This window comes from Bos indicus, chromosome 10 (assembly GCF_029378745.1).
Source record: "Bos indicus isolate NIAB-ARS_2022 breed Sahiwal x Tharparkar chromosome 10, NIAB-ARS_B.indTharparkar_mat_pri_1.0, whole genome shotgun sequence".
Lineage (NCBI taxonomy): Eukaryota > Metazoa > Chordata > Mammalia > Artiodactyla > Bovidae > Bos > Bos indicus.
Window position 1 is genome coordinate 53,591,998 of NC_091769.1, and position 26,155 is coordinate 53,618,152.

General features: G+C 35.8%; 1 protein-coding gene across 5 annotated transcripts in view; it reads left to right on the forward strand.

Annotated features, from left to right (window-relative positions):
- ZNF280D (zinc finger protein 280D) overlaps window positions 1-26,155 on the forward strand; it is a 185,383-nt gene that overhangs the window by 125,968 nt on the left and 33,260 nt on the right. For 4 of the 5 annotated variants that reach the window (XM_019968775.2, XM_019968774.2, XM_070796686.1 and 1 more), the window contains one exon: window positions 1,455-4,179. In XM_019968775.2, the coding sequence (XP_019824334.2) occupies window positions 1,455-2,079 (625 nt within the window). In that variant the 3' untranslated portion in view covers window positions 2,080-4,179. Of the gene's footprint in view, window positions 1-1,454; window positions 24,368-26,155 lie in introns of those variants that run through there. The other variant, XR_011568657.1, reaches the window with a different exon arrangement.

Genomic DNA, 26,155 nt, shown 5'->3' on the forward strand with positions numbered 1-26,155 from the left:
GCAATTTAGAAGATTTTAAAGAAAAAATTTACTGAGATACAAAATAATTTATTAGTAACTTACGTGATAGGTCATTTTTTCCAAATTATGGTTAAGGAGCACTTAATTGAAAATCCAAATTGGATTTGATTTGGAAATTAGTGGTGTTTCAAGTAGGATTCATATTTTTCTATTTATTAATACCACAATTTAAAAAATCATAGCTGTGTTAGATATTAGATTGTTTCTGTATTCACTATTTTAAACACTGTTTTAATGAGCATCCGTGTACAAATATCTTTTACTTCTTCAAACTACTAATTTAGGGAGAAGAACAGTAGAATGTAGGTGATTTAACCTATTAGATAATGAAGTACAATGTTAATTTCTAATTGTTAAAACTGGATGGTATTGGCTTGTAATAGTCTAAAGACACATCAGAACAAATTAAATAGCAGAGAAACAGCCTTACAAATATAATTTAGTAAATAATAAATGACTATTTGATAACATTGCTTTGATATATGGGTACTTCATTACAAAAAAGTCTAAATTCCAGGTGGATTAATGTAAGAAATAAGATAAATGTAATCATTAAAATTCTTTTTGGTAAAATAAGCATTGTTACATCTATATAAGTGACCTGAGATCATCTTGGAAATCTGTTTCTAAGGCTTGCAGACATTGAAAACAAACTATGGTTACCAAAAGGGAAAGAGGGTGGAGGAAGGATAAATTAGGAGTTTGGGATTAACATATATATATGTTATTATATATAAAATAGATAAACAGCAGGGTTCTACTATATAGCATAGGAAATTATATTCACTGAATAGTTTCTGTTAATACATCAGAGTTTCTGTTAACACATCAGCGTAACACATCTTACTTACGTATGTCTGTATACATACACAGACACGTATACACGTAAACTTACAGGTATTCAAGTTTTATGCTTACATATTTCTTAGACATGTGTTCATGTTTTTCTAAGTTAGGCTGTTATGAAATTAGTAAAATCTTTGTGAATGCTTACTTGCTTTTGCTTAGGAAAAACATGCTAATCCTAAGAGGACATGTAAATCAAAGAAAAAGAAAATAGGATTTTTCCCACATACATTCATTCCTTATTTAAAGTACTCTTATGAGCTAATAAGCACACTCACATTTTAACTAAAATCAAGCAAGAGTATGAACAGGTAAAGTAATGATAACGAGGATCAAAACTAATGAGTTAACTCCTCAGGACTCCTTTGAATATGTGACTATGGAGTTTCTCACTCTGCTGCCTAAGAAAATGGCCACTTCCTAAATTGTAACATCATGGCAAGGACTGGGGACTTTGATTTTTTTTCTTTTTTGGGTGGGCAAGTGTGCCTTTTTTTCTTTTTCAGAAAATGTCTTTACTTTGAAAGTAAGTATTCAAATACATTGTATTATGAAGAAATAGATAATAAGTAGCTTTATTTTTTCAGTAAACAAGATGAAGCTTCTTCAGAGGAAATAAAAAATGGATGTGATGTGCATTTATTTGAAGGCTCATCAACAACAAAAAGTGAAGAAGACATATCCGTTTCAGATAAAGAAAATGATAACTGTCTTGAAGATCAGGAAACTGGCTCAAAGAATATCTTCAGTTATGATTCAACTATTGATGCAGATAAAGTGGAAAAGGAAAAACAAGTAGAGCACATATGTCAGGAAACAGAGTTGAAGATGTGCCAAAGTTCAGAAAACCTCATTGCATGTGATCAGATTGAGGATCGCAATGCTGGTGAAGCTAGATTTTCTTCCAAGAATATTAAAGATTTGCGGTTAACATCTGGTGATGTTAGTATTGATCAGTTTTTGAGAAAAAGAGATGAACGTGAATCTGTTAGTTCTGATGTTAGTGAGCAAGGCAGTGTTCATTTGGAACCTTTGACTCCATCAGAAGTGCTTGAGTTTGAAGCCACAGAGATTCTTCAGAAGGGTAGTGGTGATCCTTCAGCCAAGACTGATGCTGTAGTGTCTGATCAAACAGATAACGTTCCTGGAGAAAATAGTCTTAGCACAACAGAGACAACAGGAGACCTGGTAGATGAAAAAGAAAGAAGTTGAAATTAACTAGGCATTCTAAGTTTTAGTGTACCAATAGTAAGACCATTTGGAACAGTGCTATCAGGTGACCTCAGTGGTGGTGTTGCAGAGCGCAGACATAGAAAAATGTAAGGGAGGCCATTCATATATTTTACCTGTATGTTGAGCCTAGGTTATTAAATCAATCCATCATTAATAGCATGACTAGGTATGAATTTCCAAGAAGTTTTTAAAACATGAGTAAGATTTAATGAAAGTTAAGTTGGCAATGAAAAAGTCATTTCGCAGTTTTCAAGGACATGGAACTTGGTGATCAATATGAATTGATTATTAGAATATTAGTTATGTTAATGAAGCTTTTGAAATTTCCATCAGTCCTAAGCTAAAAGTCCTTATTACCTGTACATCCTTTTCAATTAACTTAAAGGAAGAAATTTGGAAACCACATGCCTTTTGGGAATAATTGATTTAAAATAATAGCTGATTGGCGTTGTTAATGAGAGCTTCATTTTGAGTATGATTCTGGTAAATGGAGCATGTTTAGAATGCTAAATTAGTTGATCTAATGAGAATTTGGATGAACATAAACTTAATTTTGAATATAATATAACATTCCAGACTGCCAGAAGCATGTGAACAGAATATTTGAATCTGTGTACCTCCATACAAGTGTTAGCCTGCCAGGCTGTAAGCTTACCTTAATTAAACTTTCAGTGAAAGTGAAATTATTAAAATAAAAATTTATATTTGTGCTTTTTGTCAGTGTGTACGCTGTGCAGAAATCCCTTGATAAACTAGTTGTATAAAGTAGAAATCCATTGTTGAAAATCCTGTAGCTATTATGCTTTTAATATTGTTTTAATGATCTTCTTTAGAAATAGAACCATAAACATGGTCTGGAAACCAAACCAAAGTACAGATTAATGTAGATATTTGTAAAGCAGTAAACTGGCATGAATTCAGCCATGTTTAAGTGACTTTTTCTGTAATTGTAAAATAGAAACTTCAAATGGGACCTAAAGCAGGATGTAAAAAATTGGTTTGGGATATTTAGCCTAATTTATCCTTAAGATGGCTGCTAAATTGATTTTTTCAGTTTTTTTATCATATAGAAAATAATAGATACAGAAATGAATAATATGAATAAGAGTAGTTTGCTTTGAAGTACTAATAAACTTTTATTTAAAATGCTACATTTTTACTTCTTAAAATGTGCTTTGAATTCTTAAATTTTGTTTCACTGTTAAATGTTTTAAATGGGTATTAAAATTATGCTGTATATAGTAGTTTTTTGAGTAAATATTTGCAATAAAAATCTGTCCCTGAATAATTTTATTTTTCAGAAAGCTGCTTGAGTCAGATTACCTTTGGCGCCTCTAGAAATTGTATATTGTTCAAGGAAATTTCATGTTAAAGCTACCGGTAGATTGCATTCTGTTTTCTTTAATTGATGCATGATTTATTTTAAATTGACACTTAAAGTACAGAGGGGAAACTGCTAATATTTACAGAGAATAGATTTACTTTACAAATTCTTCTACTTCAAGAGAAATTATAATTTAAAATAGTTTTCTATCTGCTCAGTAAATTAAAGAGGCTAAATGGGCAAAATAAATTATTGACTTATTTTCTTGAATATTTTTTGGGGTGGGGGTAAATATTTTTATAGTTCCTGCTCCTAAGAAAAAGTGGGGAAATAAAGACTTATTAACTGTCATCCTTCACCTTGTTGAAACATAAATCTATAGCACAGAAGATTTTTGGAGTAACATATTCCTTAGGAGAGCAAGAAGATGAGAAAGTCTATGTAAGGACCATTTTCTGAATCTGATTCAAATAACTGCCAAGCCTGCTGCCTAATGCTGCAAAAACCTGGAGCACTGTGCCAAAGTAGGTCTGTAAATGATACGGTAATTCCTTGTGAACTCTGAGTAGTTCCTCCTCCTGATTAGATACCACTTCTGCTTATAGTAGTGAAAGTACCTAATCAATGAATTGTTCATACCTATCCACTATGAGAAAAAGAACCTGTACCAGACTATAAATTCTTCACTGAGAAAATCTAGCAATGAGAAAAAAAACAAACAGTAGTTTAAATAAATATTGTACTTGGTAACATAATTGGTTTATGTTTTCACAAAATCTGATTTCTCATTGGGAACAAACAATTCAGATATGCAAACCAAACCTTTGAGAAGTAGTGCCTTAGCACAGTGGTCAGTAGACTTCTGTGTAGAATCAGATAGTGAATAATTGTTGACCATGTGGTCACAATTATCCAACTCTTCCTTGTAGCTTAAGAGTACCTGTAGACAGTATGTAAATGATGGCCAGTTTGTGTTCCAGCAAAACTTTGTTTACAAAAACAGAATGTTGGTTGGGGGTTGACCAGTGGACTGTATTTTGCATTTATGTGCTTTAGAGTGCTATTTTGTCTGGGAAAATGGTGTTCAGGGACTGAAATTTTCTTTGCCAGTAATTAATTTAACACTAGTTCACTGTGAGAATTATAGTTTATAATAATAATATTTCACAAGCCAATACCATATAGAATAATGTCTGTTAATAAGCTAATAAAGAAATAACATGCTTCAAACCAATAATGGTTGATTACACTATTGTTCCAGGCAAAGAAGAGATGAAAGAAGTAAAGTCCAAATCTAGTTGAGGTATACCTCTCTCTGAATTGGTTGTCTGAAGAGTCAGTCCTTCCAACTAAAAGCTGGATATCAGTTGACAGCTTAGGTCCCTTGCTGCTGGGGTACATAGTTTGGGGATGACAGCACGCATGTTGGTAGGCAAGCTTTGCTGCCTCAGATGTTATAACTGCAGGGGCCATTGCATGACTTGCACCACTGCCTACCAGGAGGAGCCTTGTCAAGGCAGGAACAGATGTCCCTTCTCTTCCTGAGACTGCTGCACAGTTTAACACTGCTGAGGACCAAGAGTGGCCTGACCACGGCAGGAACAAGTGTCTCAAGATCTTCAGAGAGCTGTTTTCAGCAAAGAGTAGCCTTGCCCAGGCTAAACACTCTCTGTAAGTCCTCACAGATTCTTGGTGGTTGAAGTTTAAATGTCCATCGCTTGATAGTTGCTCTTCCATATGTTTGTATTGATTAGTACCCCCAGAGGCACCCCGACTGAGTGAGCTACTGAATACTTACCTACAACAGCAGATGTCAATCACATCATCCCGGCATACCTTCCTTAGTGTAAACAAATTCACCCTTAGATCAAAACAACTTCACTTAAGTCATAAACAAGTGGATTTGAAATAATAACAAACCAATACACAACAAGCACTTAGACTTTCTTGATTGACTATGAAAGTCAGAAATGCACTCTAGTGACCCTTTACCTAAGAGCTAACTACCAAAGGGTCTTACCATTTTACAGTCCCCTGTTACCTAACAATAGGATTATGATTGATTCCATGTACAGTTCAGTGATGTTAAGAAACTTTCATTTTGCAGATGCAACATTTAATTTTCATTGAAAATCTGAATGCCATATTTTTGTTATTTTTTTCCCCTTTGCATCTCTCTAATGTTTTAGGGAGGAAATTGTAAAATTTTTCACCCTATAAATTTTTAAAGAACTATTCTCAACATTTTTAAAAGGAGTTGACAAAATACAAATCATACTGTTTTAGCTATAAGTAAAAAGATGAGGAAACCAAATATCTGTGCAATTATTTGCCTAAGGTTACAAGCCAAGATTTGAACGCACCACATCTGTAGTTCCTAGCTTTTATATTGAATGTCCCTTTTAAAAATACATGTGTTTGCAAATAACCCTCCCATTGATGGTACTAATTACAGTCTTATTATTCCTACAGTGATTATATGTATATGGAATGGAGGCCCTCTTAACATAAAGAAGAGGACCTACTGATCTGTTTTATTAATAGGGATTGAGGAATTTTACCTTAAGAGGAAGGGTTAGTGAATATTCTATTGACAGGAAAGACAGCATGTGATTTAAAGATATACTTTATTTAATAATTATAAATGTTTTGACATCATTGCGCTTTTAAAGCCTTCTGTAATACCATATTGTTGCTTCATGGTTGACATGATCATTTGTGTTTCATCAAACTTTTTACTCCAGGATCACTCACTTGCTGTGGCTTCAGTGAAATAGGACTTTTGTATGTATCATAGGCACTAAAAGGGCTTCCCTGGTGGCTCAGATGGTAAAGAATCTGCCTGCAATGCGGGAGACCTGGGTTCAATCCCTGGGTCAGGAAGATGCCCTGGAGAAGGGAATGGTAACCCATTCCAGGATTCTCGTCTGGAGAATCCCATGGACAGAGGTGCCTGTCCATGGGGTCGCAAAGAGTTGGACACGACTCAGTGACTAACACTTTAGGCACTGAAAAGAATTGCAAGTGTTTTATTTTTACTAGATTACTATAACACTAAGACTTCTTTTTCAACTAGGAAATGAAACACAATTTACTGTGTCTAAGCATTAAAAGAGAAATGACTGTCTTAAAAATATTGCTTACTAATGAGGCATATCTGCTAATCCATGTACACAAAAATGAAGTGAAATAGATTTTTTTTAAGTCATGGTAATGTTTAATTTTCAACTCAAAATCTGTAAATTCAAAGGTACTTCACTTGGTTCATCTTTAAGAAATTCAGCACATCTGAAGTAGCATCTGTAATATCATCGAGGGATGAGGTTTCCTGGGTGAATTACTTTTACAGTTAGCTAAAGGTAACTTTTAATTGCTTGTAAAAGGTATTATAAAATCACTTGTTATTTACAAGAATATATGATGCATAATTTAGTCTTCTTTGATGACACAGTGAGTCATCATTATGAAGATTTTTGGACCAAGATATAAATGAAGCTATAGTTGCAGATGTTAATGGCCTGAATAACTGCTGATCACAGAAGTGATCTTGGATTTTGATTTTCAGAAATATTTCAGGTATACCTAGGGTCATTTGACTTTTCCAAAAACAAAGCAGGAAAGCTGATTGCATTACTCACCCATTCAAACTTCTTTGTTTTATATTTATTTTTTAATTAAAGGATAATTGCTTTACAGAATTTTGTTGTTTTCTGTCAAGCGTCAACATAAATCAACCGTAGGTATACATATATCCACTCACATTTGAACCTCCCTCTGATCTCCATCCCCATCCCACCCCTCTAGGTTGATACAGAGCCCCTGTTTGAGTTTCCTGAGGCATACAGCAAATTCCTGTTGGCTATCTAGTTTACATATGGTAATATAGGTTCTCATGTTACTCTCTCCATACATCTCACTATCTCCTCCCCTCTCTCCATGTCCATAAGTCTATTCTTGATGTCTGTTTCTCCATTGCTACCCTGAAAAAAAATTCTTCAGTATCATTTTTCTCGATTCCATACATATGTATTAGTATATGATATTTTTCTCTTTCTGACTTCACTTTGTATAATAGACTCTAGTTTCATCCATCTCATTAGAACTGACTCGAGGATATTCCTTTTTATGGCTGAGTAATATTCCACTGTGTATATGTACCACAACTTCTTTATCCATTCATCTGTCAGTTGATCATCTAGGTTGCTTCCATGTTCTAGCTATGCAACCAACCTCTTTTTAAAAAGACTTTTCCCTCCTAAATATTAAAGTAAAACCTGCCCTTTGTGGAGAATTCGGTGTAACTATAAACTCTAGTTTTTAACTTTCAAAACATTTTAAGCATTTAGTCATTGCCTTAAAATCTTGATTTTAATTGCTGATATTAGAGGCTAGCAAACTATGACCCGCAGTTGGCCACCTATTTTTACAAACAAAATTCTGTTAGAAAACAGCTATGTCATTTGTTTATATATTATCTGTTGTAGCTTTTGCACTGCAACAGCACAGTTGTACTGTCAGAGACCATGTGGTCCGAAAACCTCAAGGATTTACAATCTGACACTTTAAGAAAAAGTTTGCCAACCTCTGCCATATGCCTTTGTATGGGTATGTCATAATTTTATAACCATTCTTTTGTTTTCATTATTATAGACACTGCAGTGAAGTTATTTCCTAAATTTTGGTCCATATTTTATTTACCTGTACTAAAATTCTAAGTGTATAATTTATTAGATTCAAGAGTATTTACTTTTTAAATTGAAAAATAAGAGCCACATACTTATTTTAATTATCTTACAATAATACTTATGGAAAGCTTCTTGGTCCAGCTCTTTAATTGTAAGAGTTTATTCATCTAGATTTTTTTTCTTTGACTCTTCAGCTTATTTTTAGCCTACTGTGGACTTTTTATTCCTGCTACTCACCAAATATTTCTAATGTATGGCCATTTGACTAGTTCCTGGCCAGTGAGTTGTGAGTGAAAGTGACTTCCAGGTTTGAGCATTTGGTTGTTAATTTGAGACTCTTTAGAATCCTCTTTTCCTTCAAACATGATAATTTTTTTACTATTGTGATAATGATTGCTATATCAGGCTTGGTTCCTGAGGGACTATGAAAAGAGCCTTCCCGTTTATTTAAATGGACATACAGCATGAAGAAGAAAAAGCTATTGCAGTTAGAGAATTTTTGTTCTGCAGCACATAAGTCTCTTCCCTACTGATACAGGAATTCATCCTGAAAGTAGATTGTGGCCATTAGGAGAAACACCACTAAACTACATTACACCAGTGCATTGCATAGGCTTAGGTGACAGATGGCAAGTCTACCTGAGGTGATCCACATTCAGCTATAGTGAAAGATTTGGTAAATTTGTAATACTTCAAAGACAAATAGTATACTTAATGAAGTTGTATCTTTTTTGGAGGAGTTTGAATAACAGTGTTAATAGCATGTTTGGTTACTATATTGGCTTCATTTAACAATGTACTTTGAGAAAGAAGTGAACTCAGACAAGAAATGGTAGGATTGAAAGTGGGAACAAAAGAGTATAGAAAAAGTCCATAAATTTAGATACTTGCAGGATTGGAACAGGCCAAGCTTCTCACCTCCAACCAGTAAAGGGAGAAGGAAGGCCTAAGCAAGAAAAGTTTAATTAACAATATGGTCACCATACCAATTGTTTGGGGCTTCCCTAGAGAATGAAATGGCAACTCACTCCAGTGGGTTAAGGAGAGGCCCCAAAGTGTTTCTATGTGGAAATTCCTTCACAGCATTTCTTGGGAATCATATTTTTTCTGAATTTCAAGAAAAACCAGTCAACAAATTGATGAAACAAGAAAAAATATTGTAATTCTCCTATGAGAATTAAAGCTTAGTAATGAAATTAGAGTACATCATGAGAGATGCTGGGCTGGAGGAAGCACAAGCTGGAATCAAGATTGCCAGGAGAAATATCAATAACCTCAGATATGCAGATGACACCACCCTTATGGCAGAAAGTGAAGAAGAACTAAAGAGCCTCTTGGTGAAAGTGAAAGAGGAGAGTGAAAAAGTTGGCTTAAAGCTCAACATTCTGAAAACGAAGATCATGGCATCCGATCCCATCAGTTCAGTTCAGTCGCTCAGTCGTGTCCGACTCTTTGCGACCCCATGAATCGCAGCATGCCAGGCCTCCCTGTCCATCACCAACTCCCGGAGTTCACCCAGACTCATGTCCATCAAGTCAGTGATGCCATCCAGCCATCCTATCCTCTGTCGTCCTCTTCTCCTGCCCCCAATCCCTCCCAGCATCAGAGTCTTTTCCAATTAGTCAACTCTTCACATGAGGTGGCCAAAGTACTGGAGTTTCAGCTTTAGCATCATTCCTTCCAAAGAAATCCCAGGGCTGATCTCCTTCAGAATGGACCCACCACTTCATGGCAGATAGATGGGGAAACAGTGGAAACAGTGACTGACTTTATTTTGGGGGACTCCAAAATCACTGCAGATGGTGATTGCAGCCATGAAATTAAAAGAGGCTTACTCCTTGGAAGAAAAGTAACGACCAACCTAGACAGCATATTAAAAAGCAGGGACATTACTTTGTCAGCAAAGGTCCGTCTAGTCAAGGTTATGGTTTTTCCAGTAGTCATGTATGGATGTGAGAGCTGGACTATAAAGAAAGCTGAGCACCGAAGAATTGATGCTTTTGAACTGTGGTGTTGGAGAATTCTCTTGAAAGTCCCTTGGACTGCAAGGAGATCCAACCAGTCCATCCTAAAGGAGATCAGTCCTAGATGTTCATTAGAAGGACTGATGTTGAAGCTGAAACTCCAATACTTTGGCCACCTGATGTGAAGAGCTGACTCATTTCAAAAGACCCTAATGATGGGAAAGATTGAGGGCAGGAGGAGAAGTGGACGACAGAGGATATGATGGTTGGATGGCATCACCGACTCAGTTGACATGGGTTTGGGTGGACTCCAGGAGTTGGTGATGGACAGGGAGGCCTGGTGTGCTTCGGTTCATGGGGTCGCAAAGAGTCGGATGCGACTGAGAGACTGAACTGAACTTAATGAGTTTAGAGTCATTACTGGTTTGCAGGAATCTTCTGACAACAAGCTCAAAAATAAGATGAGGGAATGCTGACAGGTGGAGTCCAAGAGTTAAGTCAACATTTCCAGGAACAAGAATAAGAGCCATGGAAGAGAAGTAGTAACAATCTGATCACTCAGTCATACTTATTATACCTTTTGCCATGATATAAATGTGTATTCATACCCCTGTCTGCTGCTAATGGTAATTCATTTTTTCAAGTAAAATAAAAATCAGTAGGTTTATATGCCTAGGTTTTTATACTTTATACAAATCTCATCAATGTTATTCCAAAAATAACATGTTGAGGAAGCAAAATAATTCCATAAATTATCAATTTTGACTTGTTATTCTCTGTGGTATTACTGTTCTCAAGAGGGGATCCAAATGTAACATTATTCAAGTAACTACCAAACACATTTATTGGTATTTCCCAGTGTATGATTATTTAGCAAAGGGTGCTATTCTTTCCAAATACTTTTTCTTAATCTTAATTTCATCAGATGGTTGGAACCTATGGATTAATATTCAGTGGGAGTTTTTTCCTCTTCTCTTGTGCTCACCTATTTGGCAGTTTTGTTGCTGCCTTCCTCTACTCATCCAGGGCACAAGTCCAGCTAGACCTCCATGGCGGTGCTGCAGTTGGCCCTGTATCAAAGGCAGCATGCAGCTTTGCTAAGATCTCTGTGCAGTTTTCTCTGCTTATCATATCAATAATAAAGTTACACAGGTTTATAATAGAAGTAATGTCAAGTAGTGATCACCAGATATTTTCACAGAGAGCCTAACTATACCATGGTTCCATGCCACATTTGGAGTGATTTTTCTCACATTGAAGGAATAAACACTCCCAGTGGCTTCTGGCTGCTTCCTGGATCTAGGAATCTCCAGGACTGTAGATTTAGCTACATCTTTCTACTTTGTTGCCTTCTATTTATGACCCAGAGAAATGCTTATTTTGTATTTGAGCATGAGTCAGTCTTTTTCTTATTGTTAATTGAATCTATAATTCACATATATAGAGAGCAGAAGAGGAGTTTAAAGTATGGATTTATAATACTCTTGACCTAAAATGTCCCTTTCACATTTCTCTAATTTTATTTTGTTGTCTTCTTTCTAGCTGCTTTCTTTGGATGCTTAGATCCTATTGAATCATTTTTGTTTTCTTAAAATTAGGTCAAGGTGCTTATTTTTTATAACTAACATTTACTAACCATTTATTATATGCAAGACATTAGGGTAATTATTTGCTATAATTGTCCCCCAAATCTTATGAAATAGGAACTATTAGTGCCATTTGTAAATGAGGAAATTGAGGCATAGAAAGAAAAAGAAATTTGCCAAAGCTAATCATACAGGTAATCTGTTTCTCAAAAGCCTGAGCTTCTGACTAGAATTAGATCAACAAATGATATATATATATATATATTAATAAAAAAAAAGTAACATTTTCTTTCTCAGTTTTTTACCTCTTACCCAAAAGACACAAAGTAATCAATGATGATAACCTGGTATGTATCATTCCATTCTATATGCTCATATAAACATACAAATGCACACATGTGTATGCATGCAAATACGTACACATATAGATTTGATCTTATATGCACAAAATAATTCTTTCAAAGCTCTTTAATCAAGAATTGCAGTAAGGCAGGGAAGTAGATGCCTGGGAGTCTGAGTTGAGATGAAAAGTTTTAACTTTATACCTTTACATACCTTTGGCATTTTGAACTGTGTTAGTGAATTGCCTATCAAAAATCAATTTAAATAAAATACTTATTTTAAGCCAGTAAATTTATAGTAATCTATTATGCAGTGAAGGAAACCAGTAAAGGTTGCTTTCAATTTTTAGCTCTAGTAAGCTGCTCTGAGCTTTGTAATTTAAGTCTTTTTACAGACATATGTTTTCATTTATTTTTGATAAATACCTAGGAGTGGGATGATGAGGTCACATGGTAAATTGTTTAATTCTTTAGGAAATTGCTAAACTCTTTTTCCAAAGGGGCTACATTGTTTTATATTTTCATCAGCATTATATGAGAGTTCTGGTTGTCCCAAATTGTCACCAACAGTTGTTATAGTCAGTCTCTAATTTTATCCACATTACTAGGTGTGCAGTAGTAGTGTCTTTATTGTACTGGTATATCAGAGAATATAATCTACATAATTTTAACCTTTGAAATGTGATTGTCTTCATGGTTTAGTAAATGTTAGTTTTGGTTAATGCTTCCTATGTACTTGAAAGGTATATGTATTCTGCAGTTGTTGGGTACAGTGTTTTATATATGTACACTAGGTCAGTTTTCCTAATTTTTATGATTCAAATCTTTTACATCCTAACTGATTTTGTCTACTTGTTTTATTGCATATTGGGTAATGTTAATTAAAATCTCACTCTGGCCCACATGTTACTTTTTCCAGTTCTTCAGTTTTGTGCTATATTATAACCACTGACATGGTCTCTGTTACTACAGTTTTGTCTTTTTGAGACAAAAGAGAACACACCTTACATAACCTTTTGAGACTGGCTTTTTTCACTCAATGCAATGCATATGAAATACATACAAGCCGTTCCATATATTAGCAGTTTGTTCTTTTTTATGGCTGAATATCCATTAACCTGTTGAAGGACATATGAGTTATCTCTTGTTTGATGATTATAAGTAGAGTTGGTATAAGCGTTCGCATACATATTTTTGTGTGACCATAAGTTTTCATTTCTCTCAGATAAACACCTAGGAGAAAGATTGCTGGGTCACATTGTAAGTGTATGTTCAACTTCATAAAAAGCTAAAAATCTTTCAGAGTAGCCACACAGTTTGCATACCTAACTTGTCGCCTTTTACTTAGGATAAATATTTTATCTCTTAAGGTGAAATGCAGAAAATTTATCACCATATTTCCCATTATCTTCCTTGTGTTGTAATTGTCCAATATACTTCATCTACATTCGTTAAAAACTCCACTAGTGTTATAATTTTTGTTTTTAAACATCAAATACATTTTAAAGATTTCAAGAGAGAATAGTGTATTCTGTTCACTAAGAAATTTACTCATTTCTTTTGCTCATCTATTATTAATAACATGCCAAGTTTCCTTCAGGTATCATTTCCTTTTTGTCTGAGAAACTTCTTTTAATCATTTTTTAGAGTAGATTTGATGACAACAGTTTCTCTTAGTTTTCCTTCATCTGAGAATGCCTTTATTTAACCTTGGTTCCTAAATAATATTTTAATTGGATATAGCATTTTAGGAAGACAGATTTTTTTTCCTGTACTTTAAAAAATGCTGTGCCATTTTGCTTGAGTCTCCATGGTTTCTAGTAAGAAATCAGCAGTCATTTGAATCATTGTTCCTCTATCCTAAGGTGTTGTTTTTCTTTGAACTGCTTTCAACTTATTTTCTTTGTGTTTGTTTTTTAGCAGTTTGATTATGATGTGTGTGGGTGTGGATTTCTGTGGGATTATCATATTTGGGATTGCTAGCTTCTTGAATCTGTAGGTTTCTATCCTTTGCCAAATTTTGGAAGTCTTCAGTCAGGGGAAACCCTTTTTAAAAAATTTTGGGTAAAATATACATAACATAATGTTTACTGTTTTAACATTTGAAGTGTACAATTCAGCATCATTCAGTACATTCACCAGGTTGTACCACCATCACAGCTATCTATTTCTAGAACTTTTTTATCATCCCAGACAAACTGTACCCATTCAGCTTTGCATTTTTTCCTCCCCCTAGTCTCTGGTAACTTCTATCTACTTTCTGTCTCAATGAATTTGTATATTCTAAATGCTTCATGTAAGTGGTATCATATAATATGTGTGTGTCTGTATCATTTTATTTCTATATTATTTCACTTAGCATAATGTTTCCAAGGTTCATTTATGTTGCAGCATATTCCAGACCTTAATTCTTATTTATGACTGAATAATATTTCCTTGTATGTACTTACCACAATTTGTCCATTTATCTGTAAAAGGACATTTGGGTTGTTTCCACTTTTTTTTCTTTCCTTTTTGTTTTTTTTGACTGTGCTGGGTGACTTTCACCAGGGATTAAACACTGAGCCATAGCAGTGACAGTGTCAAGTCCTAACCATTGGACTGCCAGGGAATTCCCCAGGATTGTTTCCACTTTTTGTAGCTACTCTGAGTAATGCAGCTTTGAACATTTGTGTACAAGTATCTGTTTAAGTCTTCCTTTTCTGTTCTTTTGGGTATATATCTAGAAGTGGAATTGCTGAGTCATATTGTAGTTGGATATACAACATTTTGAGACATTGAAAATCTTTTCTACAGTGGCTGCCCCATTTTACAATACCATCAGCAATGCATGTGGGTTCCAGTTTCTCCACATCCTGGCCAACACATGTTAATTTCAGAGTTTTTGATAGTAGTCATCTTAGTGAATGGTTTTAGCAGTTATTTCTTTCTCTCTCTGTCTGGAACTCTGGTAACACAAACATTACACCTTTTTGTATTGCCTCACAGGTTCCTTAAGCTCTGTATGTTTTAAGAAGTATTTCTGTCTCTGTTTTCAGACATGATCATTTCTATTGATCTATATTGTCGGGAGCCACGGTAGGAATTACTGACAAAATGGAGGCATGGCCCCAGACCCCTCTCTTCATTCTGCAGGCACAGCCCCGGGATGAAGGAGTTAGGCCTTGTAATTCTGATTTGTCTTTTCCTCTCCTCGGCTGAGTTGACTGAAAAGGAATATTAAGGTGCTTATTGTTCTTGAGAGGAGCATGAGAAGGCACAAAGCCTTCTGCAGCTGTGCTCAGAAAATAATTCATAAAGTTAATCATTGACATTTGTTCAAGGACTTTTACAAAAAAGTGTTCTAGGATGAGCACATAGGCCGTAGCTTGAGGCCATGGGAGGAATTGCTATCTGAAGCCTATTTGTGAGGAGAATGTTTATGGCAAAGGAGTTTACTGAATTTAGGGCTTAGAAATAATTAAAACAGAAGTTAAAGATTTAAGGAATGTTGTAGAGTTAGCAAAATTTACTATAGCTTATAGAAGTTAGGAATTTTTAGAGACACTATAGCTAGAAGCCTTTTTAAGAGATAGTGAGCTCAGGATGTTAGGGGCAAACAGGATTTAGAAAGATAAGTAGTAAACTGAGAAATGTAGCATGAGTTACAATGTAATCATAAGTTAACTATAGGACACATTAGAGGAGGTAGATAATAGATGATAAGGCTGATTCCCAGAGAATCACTGAAGCAGGAACTCTGAAGAGCAACAATAATTTATGGAGATAATAAATCTGGGAGAGGGAGGACTGGAAATGTCAAACCTCTGGCCTAATGTTTTTGTAAAAGTATAAAAGAGAATCTTAAACTTGAAATAAACAGTCCAAAAGAAAACTGAGAGGCTGCCTCATCGCCGACTCAGTCCATCTCTTCAGGTTGAATCCCTGGCTGCTAGAGCTGGACTCTGGCGCTATATGCTAATTGACTTTTTTGCCATCCATTTCCACTGAGTGAGATTTTTTTAAATATAGTTATATTTTTTGTATAAAATTCTCATCTGGCTGTTCTTAATATCTTTTGTTTCTTTGCTGAGACTTTATGTCTGTCAACTTAAAAAAATATTTACAATCTAAAAGTTGAGAGCTGTATTTTACTAGGTAGAAATTTTTAGGACTTAAAGCCTGGGAGGCAGCATCTCACACAACCCTGAGAGAACTGCTCCAAGGAGGCAAGGGGGGAGCTAGGATATATAGGAGCTTTGCAATAAATGGCAGGTAGTCAGGAATATGGAGAAGGCAATGGCACCCCACTCCAGTACTCTTGCCTGGAAAATCCCATGGATGGAGGAGCCTGGTAGGCTGCGTTCCATGGGGTCGCTAAGAGTCGGACACGACTGAGCGACTTCACTTTCACGTTTCACTTTTATGCATTGGAGAAGGCAATGGCAACCCACTCCAGTGTTCTTGCCTGGAGAATCCCAGGGACGGGAGCCTGGTGGACTGCCATCTATGGGGTCGCACAGAGTCGGACACAACTGAAGTGACTTAGCAGTAGCAGTCAGGAATATCAAAAGATTGTGGTTAATTAAAGAAAACCAGGTATCCCACATTAAGGAATTAAAAATACCCTTCTTTGTATGGGTAGATGCAAGAGTCTGGGCTCACTGACATCATTCCTTTGATGTGTATCTCACCTATCGGGGACAATATCCTGTGTTTTCACATCCTGAGCTTCCTTAGGGCTCACTGTCAGAAGTGGCCGCTGTCTGATGGATGCCTGATGGCAGGTATTTTTTCCTTCCTGAGTTTCCTCAGAGCTCACCAACTCGTGTTGGAGGGCTACAACCACTGATGACTGTGGCATCCTTTGTTTAATGATTTGGCAGAAAATACTCCATTTCTCATATCTTTCCACTCATATTGGGAAGGTTTGCCCTTACTTCCTGGAATACTTTTTAATAGCTTCTTTAGTGCTGTGTCAGATAACCGAAACACCTGCATCAAATCAGCTTTGGTAATAAAATAGATAAGAACACAGATATATTGTATAGCACTGAGAAATACAGCCATTGTTTTATAATGTTAAATGGAGTATAATCTACAAAAATATTTAGTCACTATGTTGTACACTTGGAACCAATATAATCAATTATACTTCAGTTTAGAAAATCAGCATTGGTATGTGTTGATTGTGTTTTTCTCATATGAGTTCAGATCTGTCTGGTTTTTCATTTGCTGTAATTCTAGATGGTATGCAAGATATTTTGAATATTATGTTATGAGACTCTGGGTTTGTTTAAATCCTATGGAGAATGTTGATATTTTTATTTCAGCAGGCAGTGAACCTAGTTGGGTTCAGGCTGCAAGGTCCAACTAGCCATCTTTGAGTTTTAGTTTCAAGGTCAGTTCCCCACTCCAGTATTCTTGCTTGGAAAATCCCATGGAAGGAGGAGCCTGTGGGCTACAGTCCATGGGGTTGCAAAGAGTTGGACATGACTGAGCAACTTCACTTTTCCATTTTCAAAGCCTTTAGGTTATATTCAAATCTGTCTCACATGTATACTGATCACTAGCCAATCTGAATCCTGGGCATTGGTCTCTCTCTTAGTTCAGTTCTCAGTCTTTGGTATGTTGTTTATGATCAGAACCATAGGTGCATTCCTCAGAAGTGATACCAGGAGTATTGTAGCTAATTGTCAAATGTTTCTTATTATATAATTGTCAAAAACTTCTCTTCTTAAATATTCTCCTGAGCACTCTGAATTTCATGGGCCTCCCTTTTGATCCTGGGTTTTGTTTTGTTTTTTTTTTTAACTTCATGCTGTCACACTCTTACCATAACTGCCCTTAGGTCCAGAGTTAGGTGGAAGGAAGTCCATGAGAGCTAAAAAAAGCAATGGGAATCACCTCACCCTCTTGAGACTTTAACTCCTCTGATAGGAAAGTGTTCCTTCCTCAATTTCGGGTGCTTATGTGGTCCTGCAGCTACCAGGAGACCCCTATCTTGCTCTTTGAGAGTGATCTGGAAGCTTTCTCTATAACTTCTCTTGGACCACACCAGTGCCTCATTTCAGGCTGCTTTAAATCCAGGCTGAAGGATACCAGAAGGAGAAAAATAGTTTACTCACCCCTGATTAGGTGATACTTTGAATCTGTCCTTCTCCAATCTACCTGCTACTATTCACATTTCAGAGTTTTCAAAAGCTGTTACATGTATTCTGTCCAGGTTTTATAGCTGCCTTCAGTGGGAAAGTCAGAATGAAGTGTGTTTATTCCATCTTACCAAGAATTAGAATCCTTATCATAATTTTGTAATTAGAAATGTTAATAGTAAGGGATACTGTTTATTCCTTAAAAAACAAATAACACAAATCAAGCAAATTTATAATGTAGCACTTACAATACTAGGCCAAAGTTTTCTTAAAACTTTCTATAGATATTTAAGGAAAATTTCAGGTAGAAACCAATGTTAAAATTTTACCAAACCAAGAGCAAGTGAGAGATGCCTTCTTTGTCAAAGAAGCTTCTTAGTTATAGATCACAGAGAAGCTACTCTGATTTAAGATGAAAAACAGCTTACAAAACAAGTATTATAAGACAAAAATGACCAAATAAGAAATGAAAGTGGGACCATAAATACTGACCTAAAAAAAATGAAAATAGTACTAGGAGAAGACTCTCTAAGAATCCCTTGGACAGCAAGGAGATCAAACCAGTTAATCCTAAAGGAAATAAACCCCGAATATTCATTAGAAGTCCTGATGCTGAAGCTCCAATACTTTGGCAACCTGATGCAAAGAGCCAACTCTTTGGAAGAGACCCTGATGCTGGGAAAGATTGAAGGCAGAAGGAAAAGGGGGTGACAGAGGATGAGATGGTTAGATGATATCACCAATGATGACATACTCAACATCAGAGTTGAGTGGTTGCAACAGAGATCATATGTAGCACTCTGATTTGAAACGATGCAGTTATAGCTGAACAGTGTTTCAAGTGTCATGTGTACCTCCAAAGTACAATGTTTTATTTTACTTTTATTACCAGTGCGTCCTCACTCTGTCGAAAGCAGGTTAGGCAGGTGAAAGTGGATTCTAAATGTTACATTTTTTAAGGCAGACTGGAGTGTGAAATATTTTGTTGTCAAATTAGATGGCAAATCATTGTGTTTATTATGCATTAGCATTATAATTGTCCTATACTAGACCCTTGATTTATGACAAAGATGCTATTCCAGATGAGAGGAGAAAGCCCCATCAGAATGAAAAAAAATATGAATCTGACCTTACCTCACATTATACATGAAAACATTTCAAGGTGGATTATAATCCAAGCGTGAAAGACCAAATGATGAAACTTTGAGAGATAATACAGAAGAATGACTTCATGTCTTTGTGGTCTGGAAAGTTTTCTTGCTTGAACAGAATACAAAAATGGAAGGTTGATAAATTTGACTACATTGTACTTAAGATCTACTTATAAAAAGATAACACACAGAGAATAAGGCAAGCCAAAAATCTTTAGAATGTAAGTGACCAATCTTATGACACTCAAGAGTTCAATTAAGTGATCCTTGTAGATATCAAGTACCATTAAAAACATTAGCAGTTACAAAGCTCTAAGTTTGCAGAAAAGAGGGCTAACAATCTTACATTTCTAGTCACAAAAATGTATACTAAATTTTTAATACATATAAAAGTTAATTTCTCAAATTAGCAATACATAACTTGATACTTATTAACACTGTTAAGCAGTACTTTGAAAAGCACACACAGATGGTGTGAGAACTAATATGTTCAAACATTTTACAATAGTACAAATATATTTTCTTTCATTCATATTACACCAACCACAACATTTGTAAAGCACTAGTTATGTCAAACACAAGTGAGTGACTAACATAAACATACATACACACACACACACACACACACACACACACAGAGTTATGTGAAATACAGAATTAAACCTGACTAACGTGAAAAGAGGGCTGCCCAGTGGCACAACCGGTGAAGAACCCACCTGCCAATGCAAGAGATGTGAGTCACAGGTTCGATCCCTGGGTTGGGAAAATCACCTGGAGAAAGCCATGGCAGCCCACTCCAGTATTCTTACCTGGAGAATCCCATGAACAGAGGAGCCTGGTGGGCTACAGTCCATAGGGTCACAGAGAGTCAAGACACAAATAAAGTGACTTAGCATCACACAAAGTGAAAAGAAAACACATTACAATGCAATTATCTATATGGTTTTCATTTAGAGTCCTGGATTTACTGAGATAATCATTAGACTAGTAAATAAACCTCAACAAAACCAGCACACTATTTGATGTTAGTAGATGTGTTAGTTTTATTGTAGCTGGTGGGCAAAGACAATTTGATGAAACTCTTGGAGGATGACATATTTCACAGCAAAATATTTTTGCATCTTTTGTTTCATCTGGTAAGTATAGGAACCATTAGGAATTTAAATGTGGCCAGTTTGGTCAATTAAAAGCAATGAATAAAAAAATTTAAGGTCATTATTTTGAAGTCAGGGGTAGAATCCAATAGACAAATGTTAATGAGACTCAAGTGATTCTATGATGTTCATATATGACTACTAAAGAAAGAATCATTTCAGGAGTAGAGCATTACTCATCAAAATTCCCTTCATGTGTGACCTACTTCTTTATCCTAAAAAGAAGCTTTCAAATCATTCTTCAGCGGAAAGTATATGGGGAATTCACTACCATTCATCTCAGTTTTGCTGTGGACTTAAAATTTGGCTGTGGCACTTAAAAAAATATCTTTAAAAAAATGGCTGAAGACGGCACTCTCCTTTTAAGGACATTTATATTTCCTCACACTTCTATTTCAAGTTATGAAAGGGGAAAAAAACCTACAATCAAGAATACTCTACCCAGCAAGGTTATTATTTAGATTCAAAGGAGAGATTAAAAGTATAAAAGACAAGCAAAAGTTAAAACAGTTCAACTTGATGAAGTCAGCTATCCAAGAAGTGTTAAAGGGTCTTCTCTAAGCAAAAGGAAAAAGCCACAACTAGAAATATGAAAATTATGAAAGGAAAATTCCTGTTGGTAAGGCAAATATGCAGTAAAGTTAGTAAATCAACCATTTACACAGCCAGTAGAAAGGTTAAAAGACAAAAGTAGTAAAATGAATATAGTAGGAGAAAATGTTTTATTTTCATTCTTTTACATGCAGCTGTTCAGTTTCCCCAGCACTACTTACTGAAGAGACCGTCTTTCCCCCATTGTATACTTTTGCCTCCATTGTTGAAGATTCAGTTCAGTTCAGTTCAGTCGCTCAGGCATGTCCGACTCTTTGCGACCCCATGAATCGCAGCACGCCAGGCCTCCCTGTCCATCACCAACTCCCGGAGTTCACTCAGACTCACATCCACTGAGTCAGTGATACCATCCAGCCATCTCATCCTCTGTCATCCCCTTCTCCTCCTGCCCCCAATCCCTCCCAGCATCAGAGTCTTTTCCAATCAGTCAACTCTTCGCATGAGGTGGCCAAAGTACTGGAGTTTCAGCTTTAGCATCGTTCCTTCCAAAGAACACCCAGGGCTGATCTCCTTCAGAATGGACTGGTTGGATCTCCTTGTAGTCCAAGGGACTGTCAAGAGTCTTCTCCAACACCACAGTTCAAAAGCATCAATTCTTCAGCGCTCAGCCTTCTTCACAGTCCAACTCTCACATCCATACATGACCACATGTTGGAGATTAATTGACCATAAATATGTGGATTTCTTTCTGGGCTTTCTATTCTGTTCTATGGAACTATGTGTCTGTTTTTGTGGCGACACCATGTTGTTTTGATTACTGTAGCCTTACAGTCTGAAGTCAGGGAAGGTGATTTTGCCAGCTCTTTTTTACCTCAAGATTGTTTGGCTATTGGGGGTCTTTTGTGTTTCCATACAAATACTTAAAGTTATTTGTTCTAGTTCTGTGAAAAATGCCCTTGGTATTTTGATAGGGATTACACTGAATCTGAAGATTGCCTCGGGTAGTATTGTCATTTTTAACAGTATTAATGCTTCTAATCCACAAACACAGTATATATCTCCATCTGTTTAAATCATCTTCAATTTATTTCATAAGTGTTTTATAACTTCCTGAGTACAAGTCCTAGGTTTACTGCTAGTTTATTTTTTTTGATGTGATGTTAATTAGGATTGTTTCCTTAATTTCTCTTTCTGATAGTTTGTTGTTAGTGTATAGACATAAAACAGATTTTTGTATATTAATTTTGCATCCTGCAGCATCACCAAATTCTCTGATGAGCTGTATTATATTTTTGGTGGCATCTCCAGGATTTTCTATGTATAGTAACATGTCATCTGCAAACAATAACAGTTTTAGGTCTTCCTATCTAATTTGGATTCCTTTTCCTTTCTTTATTCCTTCTTTCCTATCTCCCTCTTTCCCTCCCTTTCTTTCTTTCTTATTCCTGTGGCTAGGACTTCCAATACTTTGTTGAATTAAAGTGGCAAGAGTGGGCATCCTTGTCTTAATCCTGATCTTGCTTTCAACTTTTCACCATTGAGTATGATGTTTGCTATAAGCTTGTCATGTATGACCTTTACTATGTTGAGGTATGTTCCCTCTATGCCCACTTTCTGGAGAATTTATATCTTAAATGGATACTGAATTTTGTCAAATGCTTTTTCAGCATCTATTGAGACAGTCATATTTTTTTTCAATTTATTAACATGGTATATCATATTGATTGGTCTTTGAAAATACTGAAGAATCCTTGCATCCCTGGGATAATTCCCACTTGATCATGTTGTATGAACCATTCAGTGTATTGTTGGATTTGGTTTGCTGATATTTTGTTAAGGATTTTTGCATCTATGTTCATCAGTGATATTGTCCCATAATTTTCTTTTTTTGTAATATCTTTGGTTTTGGTATCAGTGCAATGCTGGCCTTATAGAATGAGTTTGGGAGTGTTCCTTCTTCCCTATGCAATTTTTGTTAATAGTTTGAAAAGGATACATGTTAACTCTTCTCCAAGTGTTTATTAGAACTCAACTGTGAAGCCGTTATTCATGGACTTTTGTTAGGAGTTGTTCTATTATAGATTCGGTATTATTACTGGTAGTTGATCTGTTCATATTATCTATTTCTTTTTGGCTCTTGGGAGGTCGTACATTGGGAGATGGTACATTTCTAGGAATTTGTCCATTTCTTCTAGGTTTTCTCTTTTATTGGCATATAGCTATTTGTAGTGGTTTCATATGTGGCTTTGTATTTCTGCTGTGTTGGTTGTAACTTCTTTTTCATTCCTGATTTTATTGACTTAAGCCCTCTTATTTATTTATTTATTTATTTTACTTGATAAGTCTGGCTAAAGATTGATCAATTTTGTTTTTCTTTCCAAAGAACCAGATCTTAGTTTTATTGACCTTTTCTTTGTTTTTGGTCTCAACTTCGTTTACTCTCCTCTTGAGTCCTTCTAGTGTATTTTTTAATTTCAGTTATTGTATTCTTTATCTCTGTTTGGTTTTTCTTTATATTTTTAAACTCTTTGTTAAAAACTAACTTCTGACTCTGTGGGTCCATTCTTCTCCTGAGTTCTTTGATCATCTTAATAATCACTACCCTGAACTCTTTCTTATGTAGATTGCCTATCTCCACTTCATTTACTTCTTCTGGGGTTTTATCTTGTTCCTTCATTTGGAACATGTTGTTCTCTCTTCCCAGTGCAAGAACCCTGGGTTGAGGAGCCTAACATGTGGTTTGTACCTTTTACTCCTTTGAGATAACTCTCTGCAATTATGATTATTATCCCATTTGTGAGTTACCCACCCAGGGGTATGGGATTTGATATGATTATACTGTATTCACCCTTCCTGTCTATTTTGTTGTGGTTCCTTCCTTATATTTTTATCTGTAAATCTTCTCTGGTAGTTCCAGTCTTTTTCATAAATTGTTATTATGCAGTAGTTGTGATTTTAGTGTGCCTGGGAAATGAGGTGAGCTCAGGGTTTTTCTATTCCACCAACTTAGCCAATCCTCCATCAATTTGTATTCTATCTCTATAGATTTCTCTATTCTGGGTATTTAATATACATATAATCATGCAATATGCAGTCTTTTGTATCTGGGTTCTTTGACTTTTCATAATATTTTTGAATTTCATTCATGTCATAGCTTGTATCAGTGCTTTTCTCCTTTTTATCACTGAATAATATTCTATAGTATATATATATAATAATTTGTTTATCCCTTCGTTTGTTGATGGGCATTTGGGTTGTTTTCACCTTTTCTCTATTGTGAATAGTGCTGCTATGAGTGTGCATGTACATATGCTTGTTGAAGAAAGTATTTTCATTTCTTTCAGGTACACACCTAGGAGTGGAACTGTGGAACCACATGGTAATTCTATTTTCAACCTTTTGGGGAAACCACAAAACTGTTTTCCACAGTGACTGGACCATTTTACTTTACTGCCAATAATGTGCAGAAATTTCCAATTTCTCCACATCCTTACCAGCACTTGTTATGTTCCATTGCTGTTCTTTTTGTTCTTGTTTTTATTATTATTATTGCCATTCTGGATGGCATGTGAAGTGGTACTTCATTATAGTTTTTATTTGCATTTTCTTAATAGTTAAAGATATTGAGCATTTTCATGTCCCTCTTGGCCATTTGTATATCTTCTTTGGAGAAATGTCTGTACAAGTACTTTGCCATTTAAAATATTGGGGTGTTTTTCTTTTGTTGTTGTTGTTGAGTTGTAAGAGGATTTTTTTTTTTTAGCTAAGAATCCATTGCGATATCCAAGATTATGAAGACTTACTATATTTTCTTCTAAGAGGTTTAGTTTTAGCTCCTATACTGATCTTTTTTGAATTAATTTTTGTATATAGTGTGAGGTAAGAGTATAATTTCATTCTTTTTTTTTGCATGTGATATCCAGTTGTCCTATCATCATTTGTTGAAGAGACTTTTCCCCCATTGAATAGTCTTGACTCTCTTGTCAAAGATTAACCAGTCAATAACACCAAAGACACACGCAACAAAATAGACAAATAGGACTATATCAAAATTTTAATATTCTGTTCATCAAAAGATACTGCAAACACAGTAAAAGACACCCTACCAAATAAGAGAAATGTTTTCAAATCATATATCTGATAAAAGATACATATCAACAGTATATAAAGAACTCCTACCACCATATGACCCAGAAATCCCACTCCTAGGCAAATACCCTGAAGGAAACCAGGGTGGAAAAAGACACACTTAACCCATTGTTCATTGCAGCATTATTTACAATAGCTAGAACATGGAAGCAACCTAGATCTCCATCGACAGATGAATGGATAAAGAAGTTGTAGTACATATACACAATACTCAGTCATAAAAAAGAATGCATTTGAGTCAGTTCTGATGAGGTGGATGAACCTAGAGCCTGTTATACAGAGTAAAGTGAGTCATAAGGAGAAAGATAAATATTGTATTCTAACGCACATATACGGACTGTAGAAAAATGGTACTGAAGAATTTATGTACAGGGCAGCATTGGAGAAACTGACATAGAGAATAGACTTATGGACATGGGGAGAGGAGAGGAGAGGGTGAGATGCATGGAGAGAGTAACATGGAAACTTATATTCAGTTCAGTTCAGTTCAGTCACTCAATCGTGTCCGACTCTTTGCAACCCCATGAATTGCAGCACACCAGGCCTCCCTGTCCATCACCAACTCCCAGAGTTCACTCAAACTCATGTCCATCGAGGCAGTGATGCCATCCAGCCATCTCATCCTCTGTCGTCCCCTTCTCCTTCTGCCCCCAATCCCTCCCAGCATCAGAGTCTTTTCCAATGAGTCAACTCTTCTCATGAAGTGGCCAAAGTATTGGAGTTTCAGCTTTAGCATCAGTCCTTCCAATGAACACCCAGGACTGATCTCCTTTAGAATGGACTGGTTGGATCTCCTTTCAGTCCAAGGGTCTCCCAGGAGTCTTCTCCAACACCACAGTTCAAAAGCATCAATTCTTCGGCGCTCAGCCTTCTTCACAGTCCAACTCTCACATCCATACATGACCACTGGGAAAACCATAGCCTTGACTAAACGGACCTTTGTTGGCAAAGTAATGTCTCTGCTTTTCAATATGCTATCTAGGTTGGTCATAACTTTCCTTCCAAGGACTAAGCTTAC